Source organism: Vicugna pacos, chromosome 13 (genome assembly GCF_048564905.1).
Source record: "Vicugna pacos chromosome 13, VicPac4, whole genome shotgun sequence".
Classification (NCBI taxonomy): domain Eukaryota; kingdom Metazoa; phylum Chordata; class Mammalia; order Artiodactyla; family Camelidae; genus Vicugna; species Vicugna pacos.
The window spans coordinates 1,427,081-1,446,245 of NC_132999.1; the positions used below are offsets into that span (position 1 = coordinate 1,427,081).

The window sequence follows — 19,165 nt, forward strand, 5'->3', positions numbered from 1 at the left end:
CTCACAGTGGTTAGCTGCCTCTGCACTGGGCGAGGGAGCTGCTCTTCATCTGTATCCTGTGAGACAGGGTCCGCTAGGACCTTCTCCCCATCTTCTACCTCTTCTTTCTCAGTGCTGTCGGTAGGGTCCCACACCTTGGGGTTCCTATGTGGATGCGCCACGACTCTCCAGCCTCTCTGTTGGGGAAGCTACCTCCCCTTCCGCTGTGCCAGCAGGAGGCCCACGGCTGCCGCCGCTGCCTCACCATCTGGCTTCCTTTTACCCCCAGTAATGGCACCCAACTCCTCCACAACACCCGGGCTGTCTATGGATTCTCTGTAGTCTCTTGGTGGCCCCCATTCATCAAGGACAGTCACCACAGGGCCCCACACGCGACTGCATGGCCACCTCGAATTCCCCTGCAACCTTCCATTCCCCATCCTTGTTCCCTGACATCTTGGCGCTCAGGGGAGTTTCCATGGCTTCCTGGTTGGCTCTCCAGTTGTTGGGCTGCATCCCACAGGCCTGTGAGCCCTGTAATTGCCCCACCTTGAGGCCGAAGAAATAGCCCCTGAGACAGTGACAGAGATGTCAACAATGTGTTGGGTAGGGGAGTCTTACATGTCCGAAGCAACATCCTGGAGAGACACCCCACCGTGCATGGCGGTTGGCACACAGGACATAGCAGCAGTTTTTGCTATTCAGAATTGTTATCAGGCTGGCTTATCAGTTACCAGGGAAACCAGCGGCTGGGGAGGGGCAGGCACACAGGGAGTTACTGACCAAGTCCTAAGATTAAGAGGATTGGATAGTCATGTGAATAAAGCAGGGACTCGGTTTAGATTTAGGTCAGTGTGTGCTGGGGTTGGGGCTGTGTGCCCCCAAAGGCAACCAAACTGACACACCCTTGCCAACTCCTTTTTTCGGTTTTTAGGAGCCTCCAAGGAATGGCGTGCATATGATCAAGAACACCTGCATGGGGTGGTGACTACATGAGGGTTCACTACACAAAACATCAAACTGTACGCTTTACTGTGTCCCGTGTATGCCACACTTCAGTGCACCATGAGGAACAGTTGGCCCTCCCACTTGGGGGCCGAGATTTTGTTCACCTGCAGGTCCCCATCACTAGTTTTTTTTTTAAATTGAAGCATAGTTGCTGTACAATGTTGTGTTACTTTCCAGTGTACAGAGTTTCTGATTCAGGAGGTGGAAGGGGGCAAGAATTTGCATTTCCTTCTGCCATCCACATGCTGCCAGTTAGGGCCGCACTTTGAGAACCACTAACTTAGTTTTCTAAGTGGAGTGAAGCCAGGTTGTAATTACGAATTATTTCTAGGAAAGTGTTCCTAGTAAATTGCCCAGAGATCTTGGTCAAGAGGGACATGAATCTCCAAGTCCCCAACAGTTTGCTGATTTTTTTTCCATTCAAAATACTCACTTTCATATAGATGTATGTTTTTACTGTTTTCTTGTCAAGTGCCCCTCAAATTGTACGCACTTCAGACCCACATAACCAGGTCTGTGCCTGCTCAGAAGATAGCCATTAAGCCCTTCTGCGGAGAACAGGCCCAGGACAGGGTTTGGAAGAGCAGTGTCCTCGAGGGAGGGAAGGAGTCAAAGGAGGTTGCTGGGCAGGTGGGGGCCCTTGTGTGCTGAGACGCCAGAGCTGGTGTATTGAATTAAGAATATGCAGACTGTGACGTGCTGATTGAGGGGGCACGAGCCAGCCACGCAGGGGCGGCAGGCAGCGCCCCCGTCATCCAGCTCCCGCTTTGGGAAAGTGAAACCCACAGGGTTTTGACTGAGGGCACATCCGCACAAAGGAAGTAGTCACAAGATTGATCATTTCAGGTCCCAGAAGCAGGGGGCGCCGTGAAGCCGGGGGAAGGGCAGTCCTCTGCCCCAGGTCCAGAGCACACAGGGCAGCAAGCACCTGTTACTCATAAGGTGGCGGGGACCGAGGGCACCAACTTTTCATGGGTTTAAACTCGAAGTGGTTATGTGAAAAGGTCCCGGGGGGGCGGGGTGGAGCAAACCGGGGATTTATACAGCAGGAATCATAAACTCAGGTCCTTATTCTAAAGGTCAGGACTCAGGGAGAGAAGGGTTATCAGAGCCCCTGCCCAGGAACTCTGGGAAACAAAGTTGCTTTTCTCAGATGTTTTTCTCACCACAGCATGGCATATGAAGGTGCAAGCATCTCCTCTCTAATGCAGCCCACCCGCACAGCCCCCAGACCCCCCTGAAGAGAGCTGGGAATGACCGAGGCGGCCCTTCTGGGGGGCTCACTCCCACCTTGGGGTCCTACCAAGTGGCATGGAGGGGCAGTGGGCACTGGCAGCATCTGCTCCCAGCCAGGTGGGGCTGAGCGGCCCCCGGGGTCGGCCCAGGGCCCCAGACAAGCCACTCCCTCCCCTGCCCAGGACCTCCTGCTTCCCACCTCCCAAATTCATACCCAAAGGCGGCAGCAGCAGCCGGCCAGGCTTGGCTTCACACCGCCTTTATTCACACCTCTCACCACTTGATGGGGACTGACCTGGAGCGGGGGGACCTGCACATAGGAGGGGAATCTGAGGCACAGGGCTCCCTGAGTAACACTGGAGAGGAGACAGGGCCTGGGGAGGGCGAGGCAGGCCCCCCCCCCCCGGAGAGCCATGGGCTAGTGCTGGGTGAAGTGAGGCTGTGGTCCCTGCAGCTGGATGAGACCTGGGGGCAGGCGTGGGGCAGGGGTATCCTGCTGGGAATGAAGCCTCCCTGTTATGGGAGCAGGGCAGCTGGCAGAAGGCATGACATTTAGGCTGAGGCAGGGCTGACTGAAGAGAACCTCAAGACGCCCCCTGCCCCTACTGAGGGGCTCAGGGAATAGTCCAAGTGCATGAGAACTTGGCCTTCAGCTGCCGCTCAAAAACCTGTGGTCAGGCTGATGGGAAGGGGATGCCATGAATCGGGGGGGGGGGGCAGAGCTTCCAGGAGGCGGTAGCTGGAGGGCTACCACAGCCAGACCCCGAGATCAGGCATAGTGCGGGGGGAGGACGGGTCTCTGGCCCCCAGGGTTGGCTGGCCCACTACCCCAAGCAGCCTGAGGTGCCCCAAGACGAGGCTGCAAACCAGCCCACTGACCTACTTGGGGCCTGTGGGCCCATCTGGTGCAAATGAGGCCTAGAGGAAGGATGTGTTTTGCTCAGTAATGCACAGAAAGTTCACGTAACCTGTGTAATGTGGCCTCCAGGGTCAGGGTGGGTCTGCAGAGTGAGCCAGAAGCACCCTAGGAAGAGACCAGCCCTAAGCAGAGTGAGAGGGCCCGACTGCAGTAAGATGTACAGGAAGGCAGGAACTTGTCTCGGCCTGGACACACTGCCTCAGACTAAATCCCATCCTGGAAAAAGCCCAACCCAACAGAGATTTGACCAGAATAATTGCATCTTGCAGCGATGCCCTCCGCGGTCCATCTCCCCGGCAGGCAGAGCACACCGGGTGGCTGGTGCCCGGGACTCAGTGTCGGCTGCTGACATGGAGGGTGTAGAAGGCCCAGGGCTCAGGCACGTAGATGACGCCCGGGTACTTCTTCCTGAGCACAGGGTCATTCCACAGCCAGGCGACCCAGAGCACCACGAGCAGGAGGGTGAGGGCGAAGGAATAGAGGAGGAAGAGGCCGTTGCTGTCCAGGAAGAGGCGTTTGCGCTTCTGGTGCAGGACGAGCGCCAGCATGGCGAAGAAGGTGAAGATGAAGAGGATGAAGATCTGGCCCTCGGTGACCAGGTACCTGAGGAGGCCAGTGGCTGAGCTGCAGTGGGTGTCACGACAGCCCACCCTGCCTGGCATTCCCTCAGGACCAGGCTGCCCTCCCCATCAGTCAGAACAGCACATGGAGCCAGAGGCTCGGGGGACCACATTCCTCTGAGCCATGGCCTGTAAGCAGCACGTTGATTGGGCTTGTACAGTTACTATTTTTTCTTCAAACATTGAGTTTGTTGCCGATATTTAAATAACAGATTACCTGCAAATGTGGATTTCTGGCTCCCCTGCTCACACTAGGCTTATATTCCCACATCACAGTAACTGATCAGAGGAGAAAGCAGCTGCTCCCCTGAGAGAGAGGACTGTTCCGCAGCTAGCCACAGTCCCCACCTTTCCCTACTGCCTCACTTGATGCCTGCTTGATGCATTTGCTACCATCTTGGTCCCTAATGGGTTTTGAGTTTGGGAATGCAGTTTCAATTTATGAGGGTTGTCATTACTGTCTCCTTGAAGGCTGGGACAAATTCTGAGATCTCCCAGGGTTCCCTGTGGTATCTAAGGCAGTACCTACCTAGCACACATCTGGTCTATTCCCCGGCTTCTAGAGAGAACCTCAGTGCTGACCCATCCCACTCAAGGAGCCACATCGCTCTGCAACTTAGCGGCTGTGTCTCCGTGGGGAATTCACATGACATCACGGAGCCTCTGTTTTCCTACTCATAAAGGGGGCATACATACATGGCCCTATCTCTCAAGGTTACTGACAAGAACTATGTACTTGGAAAAGCTATCACTGCACCCACAGGCCATGGGTAAGAACAGGCCACGTCTCACCTCTTTCCCTCCAGCTGTAGCTGCTACCCATTCCTTCTAACCCTGTTCTCAACGGGTCTATAGATTCGCCCTGGTGGACCCCCTCGGCCGGCCAGCAGCAGCCCCTGGAGGTGGGCTGGAGCAGGCCCCTTTTTTATTTTGCTGGAAGCTTCCCACCGGAGAAGGACTCAGCCCTTCCTAGGACACCCACAATCCCCAGGGGAGCCTGGATCTGGAGCAGAAGTGACTGAGGAAGAGGCTGGCTGAGGCCTGGGTCCTCTGGAGTGGGAAGAGAGAGCTGGAGGGAAAAGCAACCAGGCGGGCAGCCCCTGAGGCTCTGACATTCCCCCCTTATCTGCCCTGAAGTTTATGAAGCCCCTTTCTCTCCCCTGGATTCTCACCATATCCCAAGAGCGAGACAGGCAGGTATTATCCCCATTTCACAGAGGAGGAAACTGAGGCCCCCAGGGCTCTACAGCGTGTGGTGTTGGAGTCTACTGGCCCCAAGGTAGCACTCAGAGTGTGGAGAGGCCATACTCAAGCCTGGCTTCTTGGCAACAGAGCAGCCACCACAAGGCACTGTCACAGTCCCCACTAGAAGAGGACGACACAGGGACCCCAGGAGGGAGAGTCTGACCTGGGGTCACACGGGGGTTAAGAGCACATTTTCCGTAGCTAGCTCTCTGAGGGCCCCCACCCTCCCCCAGCCCAGGCCCGAGGTCCACTCACCAGTAGTACAGGCCACTGGGCACCACCAGGAGCAGGGCTGCCCCTGGCATTGAGCTCTCAGCTTTGGTGGGAGTGAAGCAGCCGCTGAAGTACATGAAGAGGATGAGGAAGAAGGGGATGTACCTGCGACAGGGAAGCCAGCGCCTCAGACGCCTGCCCGGCTACCCCACCCATAACCTCTTCCCCACTCGCCCTTGTGCTGGTTCTCTGCACCACCCCACGCAGTCACTTAACAGTTTACAAAAATACCTGGTTTGGGTGCAGGCACTTCCCTGACAGCCTTTCCCGAGCAGGGCGTCCAGGGTAGAACAGGAGGGAAGCAGGAAGGTGAGGCCTGCTCCCTGAGCATATGCAGACCAGACGCCCACAGGCTGGTCATGGGGTGGGGGCTCCTTCCCACACTGCCCTGGCTGCCTCATTCACGCTGTGTTGCAGGATGGGTAGGGGGGTGAGGATGCATCTGACTCAGACACGTGCTGAACACCAGCACTCACTGGCCTGGAAATGGGTGTAGCCAGCAGGGCTGAGGTCCCAGCTTAAAAAAAGAAGCGGGGAAAACAGACCCACTGGGGGGGCCTCCAAGGAGCTCTCAGTCAGCCCACAGCCTCACCCTTCCCACACACACACCTCACCCCAAAAGTACCACCCTTTCTCCTTCCCCACGCACCTGTGCCATCTCTCATCCGCACCCCCTTTCTCTTCCCACCTCCTTGTCTCCTGACCTCCCACCTCCTGCTCTTACAGCCCCCACACACTCCCAGTCCTGTCCTGCAGTTTCACTTCTCCAGGCCTCTGTTCCTCCGCCTCCTCCCTTCCCCAACCTTCCACGGGAAGGGTCTTCCGGCAAAGGCCAGGGAGAACTGGCAAGAGGCCTGTCTGCCCAGGGACACCCCCTCCCCGCCCCCCGCCGACTTTCCAGGCCCCAAAACAGACCCTGGAAACACAGTGTAGGGCACGTGCGACAGGAGGGAGCCCACCTCACCCAGGAGTGGGGCCACCCAGGTCCAGGCCTGGCTCTGTCACTAGCCATCAACCCATGTCCAACCCCTTCCCACTGGCCCCAGTTCATCCTCCGGCCTGGAACGGACGACTGCCCCCAGCTTGTGCCCGGAGTCTCCTGTGGCTGATCTGCATGTGCCAGGGTTCCTGCCCTGCCGTGAGGGGGTGGGGGGCGAAGCTCTCCTCGGAGTTCGGAGGGGCGAGCACAGACAGCACCCCCACTCCTACCCTGCCCCCAGCCTGGTCCAGCCGGCCCTCCTCGGCTTCCTGCCGCCTCTCATGCCCAAGATCGCGGCCTGGTCCTCTCGGTCCCCATCCCCATCCCCTTGTGGGGGCGGTTGTTTATCAGCGCGGCAGCCTCGGCCCTGCGAGGACAGCTGCTCGCTGCCCTCTCGTGGCCGCCGCGGGCACCGCGGGCTGGAGGGCGACGCAGCTGCCTTGCCGGAGCCGAGTGACAGCGCCGCCGCCCGGGAAGAGCGCGCCCTTCCAGCCGCCGCGCTCCACACCTGGCGCCCCGCGGCCCAGAGCTGCTCAGCGTCCCCGAGTCCGCGGCAGAGCCGCCCGGGACCACGGGCCCCATCACTCACCACATGGAGTGGCCCAGGTACTCGTCGTAGTAGTAGAGCAGCTCGAAGGAGTCGATCTGCGGGCGGCAGCGGCGAGGCAGGGGCAGAGGGGGAGGGGCTTCAGGGAGGTTGCGGTCCGGGGGGTGGGGGTGGGGCAGCGGCCACCCTCCCCGCACGCCCGCCTCCCCCAGCTGCCCTCAGTCCCTCCCTATGAAGAGGAGGGGGCCAAGGTGGGAACCAACATGCCACTTCCTGGTGACAGGAGCACCCTAGCTCGGCCCGGTGACCTGGCTCCCGCAGTCTCTCTGACCTCCGGGACAGCCTGTGCCCCAGGGCTTACATGCGGGGGTGGGGGGGGGGAGGGGGCAGGGGCGCGGGGGGCGGCCTCACCAGCGTCTCTGGCTTGAGATTCTTGATGATGGGGTTCTCGCGGACCGACAGGTGGTTCTGGTAGCCGCTGAAGATAAGGCGGTGGTTCACAGAGTCGCCCACCAGGTGGATGCTGGCGCCCATGATGAAGGTGATGATGCTGACGTAGATCATGGAGCGCGGCAGGGTGCGGGGGGACCGCTCGATGAGCTGAGGTCAGAGGGAGGCGCGGCAGCATGACCCCCGCCTCTGTCCCTATACAGACACCCTCCACTTCCCTCCCTCACACCTGGGCTAGGATGGACATCCTTAGCTAGAAAGTCACTCTCAAATTGGTGGGTCCCTTTAGTGGCCTAACCCAGCCTCCAGTCTCACAGGATCCCTGTGAACCCAGGAGAAGCTGGGGAACAGCACCCTCTTTTTGTGGTGAGGAAACAGGCTCATTACCCAAGGTCACACACAAGCCACGTGCTGAAGGTGACAGCCAGGCCTTCAACACAAGCGTCCGGGGTCCAGGCCCTGACCTCCCACACCCCCAGTTCTGCTCCTGCGTGGCTGGGCTGGCCTGCTGAGACCCTCCCATTTCTGAGCAACTGATCCACGCCAGCAAAATAATAGGAATGGGGGGGAGTGCTTCTGAAACTAAATTACTTAACTAAATATTCCTCTGAATTCTGAGGTTATACCTTTGGTACTTTTGAAGGTTTGAAATGTCTCTCTGAAAACAAAATGACTGGGATAGTAGAGGGAGATAGTTGATTTCAGAGCCTTTATTTGGCAAAATGCAAAGCCAGCAGCTCTGCCAAGAACTGCATTTGGGAGATGGATACAGTTAATCTCCCAGAGGCATCTAGGCGACTGCTCTGTGCTCCCAGGGCTATCTCAGAGTCAGGGATCTCCAGGCCAGAGGGGAGAGTTCACCCTCCTTTGCTGCCTTTTCTGCCCCCTGGCCCCCATGTGCCTTCCGAACTGGTCCCTGACTTCTCCCTGGGCAATCCAGCCACTCCTTCCATCTCAGCCTCCCCAAATGTGTTATGGTTTCTCAAGCCCAGCCTTGTCTTCAGGTTCTCCTGTCTGAAGGTCTCTCCCAGGTCACCCCCAGGCAGGGGCCCACATCAAACGCCCCTCTTTGGGGAGGCCTTCTCCATCCCCCTGCCTCCCCTGGGGCCCCGGGCTCTTGACACATCTTTGTATCACAGACTTCGTCCCCCAAAATTGGGGAGGGGAAAGCCTGATTCAGGGCACTTCCAGGGCTCAGCACCAGCTCCCTGCTGGGGGGGGGGCAATGAGGGCGGGAAGGGAGGGCAGGGAGCCCGGCACTGTACCTTGAGCAGGAGGAAGGGCGTGATGATGTTGTAGGCCATGTGGAAGTAGTCCCCCACGCTGGGCTTGTTGAGCGGAAACCATTCGAGAGGGAACACCAGCTGGGGAGCAAGGGGAGGAGTGATGCTTACCAGGCATGGCCCCAGGAGGCCCTCAGAAGCCCCCTGCACACACTCAGTTCTTCCTGTGATCTCCCGGGAACTTCTCAGCAGCCCTGGGGTGAGGGTCTTTTCAGACAGACAAACCAAGTTCCAGAGAAAGTAAACGGACTTGTCCCCAGGCACACAGCTGATGTGAATCCACGGCCTGACCCTGTGGGTCCCTCTCCTCCAGGTAGTAAGTCAATGTCACCAGGTACTGGCCTGGGAGTTGGAGGCTCTCTTGGGACTCAGCCGTGCCACCAACTTTCTGGGTGACCCTGGGCAAGTTCTTTGTCTCTCAGGCCTCAGTTTCCCCATCTGAAACACAAGAAATGTGGCCCAGGGGTCTACACAGACCCTTAGGGATCCGACACTGCAAGTCCTAGGATGACGACCAGATCTCCTGGCCACCCAGGTGTGGACAAACACTCTGTCCACTGAGCAGGTGGGACCATTTCAGGTCGAAACTACACATTATGAAACAAAGAAGAAAACAGGGAGACCTATAAAGTAGCTTCAGTTCTTCCTTTCCTAAGAGAGGCAGGCAGGCTGGGGCCGTTCCCGTCCGGAATTCCCTTGTCCTCCTACTGGTCTACCCCAGCGAGTCCTCAGCGTGAAAACCCTCACCTGAGCTCAAAACACTTCACAGCCCCTGCTCTGCCCAACTGTACCTCCATTATCTGTTGATTGAGAACACGTGTAATGACCATAAACATCAATCAAAAATTTAAATGTGTCTTTTAATTAAAAAAATGTGTTGGATAAAATGAACCTGCAGAAATAAAACTCTTAGGACACAGGAATCTCATTCTCTCTCTTTCTTACTTGGTATGTGTGTGCATAACTGTACCTTTATCTACAGCAAGATATTCATGCTCGCCGAAACACTCTGATAGCGAAATATCGGAAACAGGCCAACTCTTCAACCGAACAGGATTAGCTGAATACACTGTCTTTACTACAGAAGGTTAAGTAGCCATTAACAGAAATGACATGGAAAGATATCCATGATGTACTGTAGAGTAAAACAAGCAAGTTGTAGAATAAGGGATGAAATAAAATCTCATTTTGGTTAGAGGAAAAAAAAAAGGATGTATACATATGTTTGCATGAGTCGAGAAAGGAGTGGAAGGATGTGCCCCAAACTGTCAGGGGTGAGACTGAAAGGGGGCATCTCACACTTCTTTATATACCTGAGTAGGAACTGCCCATCATTCCTCCCCTTATAATATGACATATTACTTTTATAACTTGTACCCCTCTCCCCGTAACACCAGTTTGGTGGGCAGCTCCTCTGTTCCCCAGTATGTGGGACCTTCATGCTGGAAGGGGGCTCAGAACGGCTAGTTCAAGGAGTCTTCTTGAGATGAGAGAACCAAAGCTCGGGGGACAGTGACTTGCCCACAAACCTGACGAGGTGCCCTGACTCCTGGCTTAGTCCCTTTTCTTTCTTCTACATTTAAAAAAAGGCACATAAACCTCATGGAAAATCTGCAGAAAGGAGATCCAGCATCCGTCATAACTCCTCCCTGACACTGCTGCCAGGAAGCTTTTCTTCATCCCCTTCAAGTCTCTGATCCAGCGGATACAGGATTAACAGTTGTTACTGACTGCCTGTCCCTTAGGCATCTTTTTTCTCCTTAAACATTCCAGGTTCCTCTATAGTATCCATAATTCCTGTTTAATGCCCAGGTAGCAACCTCTACACTGGGTGTAGCCAAGTTGATCTTGGCTGGACACTGAAGTCACTTCCAAGTTTCACCTCCTGTAAGCAACACTGCAATGAACATCTTTGGTACAGGGGCTGGTGTCTTGCAGATTACATCTTCAGGGCACATTCTTGGAAGAGGTCTTACTGAGTCAGGAGGGTTGAACACGTTAGGGTTCTGGGTATATATATAACAGGAGGGGGTGGGCTCTCGGGCCAATGGGCTGGCTCCTCCACCTGCTGGTTGGGTGACCCTGAGCCAGTCACTTACCCTCTCCACCCTCAAGTCATCTCATCTATAAATTGAGATTAGTAATAGTGTTGAACTAAATAAATTTAAATATGTAAAGAGCTTCGAATGAAGTAAGCACTCAATGTATGTTAACCACTATTTCTACCTTACTATTATTGTTATAATTATTATTCACTTACTACAAGGACACTGAACACATATCCTGCAAGGCACTATTCTGGGTACTAGTTACCACCTTGACAAACTGTTTTCCCAAAGGGCTTTGCAAATTTGCATCATCACTAGCATGTGCAAGGTGTCAGTTTCAGCGTTGGATATGGTTATTTTTAACCAACCACTTGGTACATGCTTGTCCCTCACTCAATTTTTTTTCACCTTCTACTATCTACCTACCCATCCATTCATCCATCCATGACAAGTGAGGGGCTTCAATGCTCTTCCAGGATCAATCTCTGTAGAGGCCACCACTATAGGTAGCCTTGGAGGGAAGGGGATGGTTTCACCAGATGGCACTAAAAAATGACCCAAGGCTCAAGTCATACGTATTGTGCAAAATCAGCCTATACGCCTCACCTCCAGAAAAACAATGCTATCCCAAGGCTGTGGGGAAGGCAGCTGGGATTCCTTCCCATACCCCTGTGTCTGGCTTGGTGATCTGGTAAACCTGGATGTGGGATATGGTGGGGGTAGGCACAGTATGACTGTTCAGGGCCCCAGATCTCCCACCCACTGGCACCTGCCCCATGGGTCACAGTCACGGAGCTAAAGGACATGAAAGTACCCAGGCCTGTTGTCACAGTTAACTGCTAAGGGCCGTGACTCGTCTGGGGTCACTCAGCTAATTCAAGTCACCATGTGTCCTCATTGCTGGTTGGGACTCTTGTCCACAGCTTCATGCTCACCATAGCAATGGGGCGGCCAAAGTCCAGGACCCAGTTCTGCAGGGTCAAGTAGAACCAGAGGTCGAGGTGGAAGGGAGCCGTGCCGGCGGCCTCATCAGCCTTGACAGAGCTGTGCCTGGGAAAGGAGCAAACAGAAGGAGTCAACTCCTCTCCTCCCACGGGAAGCTTCCCCCAAAAGATGAGCCACAGAGATCTGGGGGCGGGAGGAAACACACATGATTAAGTTTCAGGAAAAGAGTTTTGCTGGAAATACTGTGGTCCAGGGGAAGGTATCCTGGGAGTGGACGCCATCTGACCTGACCACAGCTTCTCTGTGATTCAGGAAGGAAAATGCCCCAGGGATGTAATAACTGTTGGGCTTTCTCACCTAGAGGACAGGGGATCAGATGGAGCAGAGGGTGCAAACGTAGCTGAAAAAAACACGAAACATGGTGATGGACAATGATAGCGGATCTTTATTGAACACCTTCTCTACTTCAGGCACTGTTATAGCTCTTTACGTTTATTATCTCATTTATCTCTTCTAATCCTCACAGAAACCCTTTAAGGTCAGAATATTACCCCCATTTTCCAAGTCAAAAAAGTGAAGGGATTGGTGTGGCCTGGGGCAGGATGCACAGCCTGCCTGAAGGAAGGGCGCCTGGAACCATGGATAGGTGGATTTAAGTTGGCAGAAAAGCAGGCGGAGAGCAGGATCAAAGGCTGGAGGTGGGGAAGTGAGAAAGGCAATGCAGGGAGGGGAGATGCCTGGCTTCCAGGTAGAAGGGAGAGCAGGGAGGGGCTGCTGGGCCTTCAGACTGGGCAGATACTCACCGACTAACTGTGAGGATGTTTGAGATGAGGTTGAGATGAGTGACTGGCACAGAGGCCCCCCCCCCGGCCCCTTCCCCTTAGTGGCCACTGGGGCAAGGCCTCAAAAAGGCCTGCAGAACTTGGATGGAGAAGGAAGATAACAGCCCTCAGTGTTTTGCTCTGGAAACCTTCAAACTGGGCAAAAAGCAGGATTTTGGTTTAGGAAATAAAGGCATTTTGAAAGCCCAGAAGCAGGTAAGCATGGGTCTCTGGAAGCTGTGGGAACCAAACATAGTTTAGGGGCTCAGAAATGATTTCCTTCTCCACCTGAGGAGGCACCTCAGTCACTGGGGATCCCTGTCAGGAGTGCAGCCTGGCTGAGAAGGGCCGGAAGAAAAAGCAGAGGTACAGGGCAGACACCTAACTTGGGAATCAAGATTGGTCAGCATCTGGCTGGTTCTCTTCTGCTGGGATTCTGACCACAGGGCAGGTAACCCAAGACAAGGATGGCCCTTCCTCTCCTCCGCAGCCTTACAGGTCTACCATATGGGGAAACTGATACCACGACAGTTGGGGAGCGATACCACCCAGCGCATACCACACAGTTGAGATATTCAAGCAGTCAGCGGCATCCACAGGACTGCCGGGCAGAAAAGGTAGGCATCTCAGCCATGGTGGAGTCAAGCAGGGACCTATGAATGGGGACTGTAGAGGGACCAATTCTGGTTCTGTCTACACATGGTGAAAATATCTGCCATGATGAAAAGTTTGAACCAAAATGAGAAAATGAAGGCAAATAATAAGAGGAGCAGAAAAAGAAAGGCAATTAGAAACTCCGGGAAAAATGAAAGCCATATAAGAAAGCAAATGTAACTGCTAAACATTACTTGACTCTGTAGGGAACAACATTTACATAGCTGAACTAATAAAGACATTATATATTAATTTTCCAAGTTTAGAATCAAGCCACAAACAAAACATGGAAGGCAATGATGATTAAAATACAGCATGTAAATACTCTCAACCTTGACAACTTAAAAGTAAAACTTTAGATGATGGGAATTGGGGAAAGGGCAAAGAAAGCTAAAGTTTAGGTTAGGGGAGTAATATTCTCCTTTTAAAAAGGAATCATGAGACACTGCCTACAGCTGACCAAAAAAGAAATAATGGTATATACATATTCCCTAAGGTTACAAAGGTAACAATGAGCAAAACTAAAAATGCTGATTTAAAAAAAAAAACCATCTTGTGAAGAAGGGGGAGGTATAAGTGAACCAAATCATAATAGGAAATTAGTAAACATTAGCTTAGAGGCTAAAATTGATAAACCAAGAAATAGCAGTTGAGTATAGCTTTCAAGAGCATGGACTTTGGAGATTGCCTGGGTTCATATCCTGGCTACACCACTAATTAGATCTTGAGCAAGTTACCTCTTGAGCCTCAATGTTTCCACCTGTAAAATGGGGGATAATAGTGGATTCTACCTCAAGAGTTGTGGTTGAAATGCAAAAACTTAGAGGAGGGCCTGGTTCACAGAAAGTGCTACATTCGTAGCATTTATTATTATTTAGAAATATGAATTTAATACTGATAGAAACAGCTAAAAGAAGCCACCGTGGTTGTCTCTGATGCTAGGGAGAGGTGGTACAGAGGACCATTGCTTTTTACTCTAAGCCTGTCTGTGCAATTTTATTTAATCATGGGCACATACTACTTTGATTACAATTAAAAAAAATAACTCAACAAAGCAGGTGGAAGCTGGAATAGGCTACATTGAAGGGTAGTAAATATCATGTCATTAGAGGTATGTAAGCAAAGCATGGAGGCTGCAGAGGAAATCCGAGCATCCTAGGAATTGGTCGGGATGACTGTGCCTGCTGTCTTGAGCAGCAATGATACAGAGAACAGGCCTAGAGGCATCCAATGAAGCAGGCAGAGACACCCCGGAAGAGAGCCAGCCCCTCACGCCATCCCCACGAGCACCCTGGCTGGTGGGGACCTCACTCAGGAGTGAAAAGAGACATCACTCCTCGGCAACCAAAGTGGAGTAGTAAGAGCAGAAACCAGTGGGGAGGTTATAGCTCAACTGATAGAGTGCCTGCTTAGCATGCATGAGGTCCTGGGTTCTATCTCCAGTACCTCCATTTAAAGGAAAAAAAAAAAAGGCAATAAACCAAATTACCTCCCTCAGATAACAACAACAAAAAATCCAATAAAACTAAAGTTAAAAAAAAATTACTTAAAAAAACCCAGAAGCTTTGGCCTTGGGCCTTGGTTCTTGCCAGTAAATGATGTAACCTCTCTAGGCCTTAGAGTTCACAGGTTGAAAACACAAAAAGACTGAGTAAGATGATGCACATGGAAAGCTCACACAAGAGATAAAGTAGTGACCATGTCTGATACTCACAGACTACTCTAACTGGTCTACTATAGTTCAGACTCCCCACTTGTAAGGGATCCAGAACGGAGATGTCCCTCAGTAGCAGGAGAAAGAGCTACTCTCAGGCAAATCTCTCAGATTTCCCTCTTATCCAAATCGTACCACAAACTTCCTAAAACTGAGCACACTAGTGCTCAAAAACCTTCCATGGCTCCCCTGTGCAAAAAAGCTGCATCCTTAACCTGCCATTTAGGGCAGGAATTAGGCTGAGACAAGCGAGGCACATAGGGCCCAACATTTAAGTAGGCACAGGGGAGTCATGGAAGGTTTTCGAGCACAAGTGTCCTGAGAGGGAGCGTCTCTTTAATTTTGCACTCTGGTCCCAGCCCTGCTGCCATTAAAGGTCCTTCACAGTCAGCCTGTATCCTCCTGCCACTGTACACACAGAAAGCTCCAAGACCACTGCACTCCTTGCCTTTCCCCTGGCTGAAACAGCCTTTCTTCTCTGTCACCTACTGGGTAGTTTGAGATGCAGCTCAATTGCCACTTTCTCCAGGAAGCCCTCCAAGATGACCTTTCAGCCCCACTGGGGCTCTGTTTTTGATCTGTAAAATGGAATGAAAGCAGAGTGAAGGGAAAGGTTAAAAGGTGGCTTTCTGTACCTCTTCCTCTGCTCCATGTGCCTGGTCTCAACTACATAAACTAGTAACTTCCTCCCCTTGCTGAGAGAAGGGAACAGCTACCGTGTGGGAAAAGCCCTTCCTCATTCTTTCTCTGGAGGGGAGCTTCCACGCTTTGCTATCTCTTCCATTTACATTCTTGGGTTCCTCCACGCAAGGAGCAAAACCAGAAGCCAAATCCTATTCATGGTTGGACGGACCATGAACTTGGAGGTGGCGCAAAGGGCCTGCAGGCGCGATGGGGGCCCCAGTGAGCGGGGGTGTCCTCTGGGCCTGCTGCCCCCAAGCAGAGTTTCTAGAACCCGTGGATAAGTTCCCCCAGCTGAGCGTCTGTCCCAGAGCCGACCGGGCCGCGGGAGCCGCTGAGCTTCCCTGAGCTTCCCTGGGCCGGGGATCCCCCAGGAAGAGAAAGGGGCACACAGGCGGGGCTCAGCTGCAGGGGTATCTGGCGGAAAACCCACTCCCGGCTCCGCAGCTCCGCGGCCCCGGGCTCCCGCCCGCCCTGTCACGTGGTGGGGCCGCCGTTCCGCTCCGCCCGCCGGCGTGCACCCACCTGGCCTGCAGGAAGGAGGCGCCCGGCTGCACGCCCGGGGCGCCCGCCGCTCCCGGGTGCTGCCGCCTCCGCGCCGCTGCCTCCATGGTTGCCGCCCCCGGGCCGGCGTCTCGGCCCTGCCGGTCCAAGCTGGAGACCGGCTCCACGGGCCAGCCCGCCCAGACTGCAAACACCGAGCGCGGGGGCGGGCCGGAGGCGGGGCCCCGGGGCGGGGCGAGCGGGGGCGGGGCCAGGAGAGGAGCCAACGGCGCGAGGGAGGCGGGGCGAGCTCCGCTGCTGGGGAAGGCGGGGCCGGAGGACCGCGGCGTTCCCTGCTGGGATCGGGTACAGAGCTCTGCACCCACGGCGTGTGACCTTTTGGGGCTGGGATCTGCTGGGGTCGTCTCCGTGACCAGGGGCAGGAAACTTTGCCTAAGCTGCTTGAGACCTGATCGTGGTTTAGGCTGCGCTAGGGACGTCCAAAAAGACTAACCTGACGCAAATACTCTCCTGGGGAGGAGGCGGGGCGAGATTTCCCTTGTCCTTGGGGATGGGAAAGCTTGGGGGAGGGGTTCATGTCCTTTCCCACTGTGTGACCCATTTTTCTTCCTCAGTTGGGCGGTGTCGGTCCTTAAAATGTCAGTTCTGTGGCTCTTGACGCTAGGAATTAAATAAGCTGTGGGGCAGGTGGGTGGGATGCACAGGAACTCTTTCCGAAGAATTGTTTCCAAGTTATGGTGGGAGGGATGCAGATCTCAATTCTCGCTTTGTCACTCTTGGACTCTGTGGCTTTGGAAAAGTTACTTCCCTTATCTCCCATTATTCAAACGTGTTAGCTCTTCTGGGAGCAGGGCACTGTTCGTGCCAGAAAGGTGGAAATCTGCTCTAGTAGGGCTTACACTTGGAGGGCAGGGGGCACTGGTAAGTGGTGTGCTGGGGAAAGTATCGAGCCGGCAGACTTGAAGGGAGTGGGTTCAGACAAGGCTTCTGTTACCAAACAGAACTGGGTCTGCTCTGGATGTCCAGCAAAGTCAATCTTGACACCAGGTTGTGTTGAAGGAAAGCACTGTTTATTGCCCGTGCCAAGCAAGGGAGTGGGAGACAAGCCTCAATCTACTCCAACTCAGTCTTTGAGTTCGTTTTTTTTTAAAGGGAAGAAGAGGCTGTGATTAATCATTGTCTTGTGACATTTGTTAATTGTAGCTTCAAGAATCGAGATATCTCTGGCTTACAAATCTCTGGCCAGGTGGTCCATAGCTTGGGGGTCTGTTAGCTCATCTTGCCCTGGAGAAATAACCTGAGTGTGTACATTAATGATGTTATCTATAATAGCAATTTTAGTACATTAACAATTGTTGACAAAAAAAAGCACAGCCTAAAAGCTGAGAATTATGTTTTATTTGGGGACCTTACTGAGAACTGCAGCCTGGGATGGCAGCCTCTCAGATCGCTCTGAGGGACTGTTCCAAAGAGGTAAGGGAGGAGCCAGGATATATGAGTTTTTGCTGGAAAAAAAAATGTAGTCAAACATCAGAAGGTTATTGCTAATCAAATAAACACATTTCAAGTTAATAATTTTCATACTTTCCTATGAACGGGAACATACAAGAGTCTGGGCTTACTGAAATCATTCCTTTGATGTGCACCTTAACTTTCCAGGGCCAGTATCCTATCTTTTCCCATCATTAATTCCCCTCAGGGTGCACCTTTAGGGGTGGCTGCACTGGCTGACGGCTTTACGGTTGCAACATCCTTTGTTTACTGCAATGGCAGCTGCATTTTTTGTCCACACGATGTTATTATCAACAACAGCAGTTTTAGTCACCTGACTCTGGCTGATTAGTGTTTTCAGCTAGCCCAGGATTGAGGTCAGACAGGACAAGAAAGAGAATTGTGTTTTGGATAGAGAGATTAATCATGAACTCAGTTTAGGGGCACTCAGTTTCAGGTGGACATCTGAGCTGTGGTTTTGGACTTCTGAAATGACAATGACGTCTGAGCAGGAGTCAGCCGAGCACACAGGGTGGTGGGGGTGGGTGGGGAAGAATGTTCCAGGCAGAGGGAACAGCCAGCCAGGGGGCCCAGCATCCGGAGAGACCCTGGTGTTTGGAGGAAAGGACAGAAGTTCAGTGAGGGCAGTAGAGGGCAGGGAGGAAGGGCAAGAGGAGTTGACCAGGGGAAGGGACCCGTGCAAAAGAGGAGAGCCTTTATCCTGAGGACACCGGGAGGGCTTTGGGCAGGGCAGTGGCACCATCATATTTGCATTTTAGACCCTTCCCTCCACAGTGTGGGGCGAGATGTGGAGCAGATGGCGCACAGTTCTAGTGAGGGTCCTGGACTGGTAACAGTGACAGTGGGAAGGAGAGAGTTGACATCAAGAGTTGTGTGCGAGGTATGGTGGCTGTGACTCGGGTGTCAGGGGTGAGAAGAGTTCAGGCGGTGGCCAGCTTCTGCAGCTGGGTGGATGGTGGAGGTGCCCCTTGGGAAGTGAGTTGGAGCAGGTTTGGGCTAAACGGGAATCCATCCTTGGACATGTTAAGCTTGAGGTGGGTCAGGAAGGCTGTTGGACCCAAGGATCTGAAACTTAGGCCGGACTTGGGAGTTGGGCAGACAGACGTGTAGTCACCAGGAATACAGATGACAGTCAGAACCTTAGAGGCTGCCTGGGGGGACAGCGTCCCTGAGAAAGAACAAAGGGCTCAGCCCAACAACTATCTGCAAGGCCGACTGCCTGGGTTTAAGTCCTGGTGCCACTGCTCACTAGCTGTGACACTTGGTCCAGCAGCCCACAGGCCAACCCCAGCACCCACCGTTGCCCCACTAAAGGGCACGTTTGCTTTATAGCTTGCTTTCTCATGTGCTCCTCACCATGTCATGAGCAGAGAAAGCCAGTGTCCAGAGCCGAAGCAGTGTACCCAGTGTCAGCCAATGACAACACTCAGAACGGATCCCAGGTTTTTTTGGGTGAGTCTGAGCTTCCATCTACAGATTGGTCTGTGCATACATCAGAGACAAAGGATTGAGGCTTCCCTCTCTGACCCTAATCTCTCATTCTCTGCTGGCTTGGCGAGCCTGCTGGGCTTCAGAGGAAGAGGCCGGAAGTGCCTGTGATGTAACCATTGACTTAATAATACCCAGGGGAGGGCTCCCCACCATTAGAGGATGAGGCTGTGTGGTGGGGGCCTCTCTGGCCCATTTAATCCTCCAATCCCTTAAATACCAACAAATCTGCCTCCCGTCTGGAGCCAACAGCTACCCC

The 19,165-nt window shown here is 53.5% G+C and overlaps 1 protein-coding gene and 1 long non-coding RNA gene across 2 annotated transcripts; both read right to left on the reverse strand.

The window, feature by feature from the left end:
- Positions 1 to 2,466: 2,466 nt before the first annotated feature.
- On the reverse strand, positions 2,467 to 16,101 carry LOC102539733 (CLN6 transmembrane ER protein). Its single transcript, XM_072974012.1, has 7 exons — positions 15,928 to 16,101; positions 11,523 to 11,637; positions 8,522 to 8,620; positions 7,218 to 7,406; positions 6,849 to 6,904; positions 5,263 to 5,385; positions 2,467 to 3,745 (listed from the first exon to the last, which is right to left on the reverse strand). Exons 1-7 carry the CDS (start codon positions 16,011 to 16,013, stop codon positions 3,475 to 3,477), a joined length of 939 nt encoding a protein of 312 aa, XP_072830113.1. The 5' UTR covers positions 16,014 to 16,101; the 3' UTR covers positions 2,467 to 3,474.
- A 1,181-nt stretch (positions 16,102 to 17,282) lies between these two features.
- On the reverse strand, positions 17,283 to 18,936 carry LOC140700570 (uncharacterized). The gene is made up of 2 exons (XR_012078974.1): positions 18,775 to 18,936; positions 17,283 to 17,411 (listed from the first exon to the last, which is right to left on the reverse strand). It is a non-coding gene; the product is annotated as an uncharacterized lncRNA (long non-coding RNA).
- Positions 18,937 to 19,165: the final 229 nt, after the last annotated feature.

Coding starts and splice junctions, on each gene's coding strand:
- LOC102539733 (XM_072974012.1), bottom strand. CDS start 16,013: ATGGAGGCAGCGGCGCGGAGGCGGCAGCACCCGGGAGCGGCGGGCGCC. Junction 7,407..8,521: donor CGCCCTTCCTCCTGCTCAAG/GTACAGTGCCGG, acceptor CTCTGACCTCAG/CTCATCGAGCGGTCCCCCCG. Junction 5,386..6,848: donor TACCTGGGCCACTCCATGTG/GTGAGTGATGGG, acceptor TCCCTGTCGCAG/GTACATCCCCTTCTTCCTCA.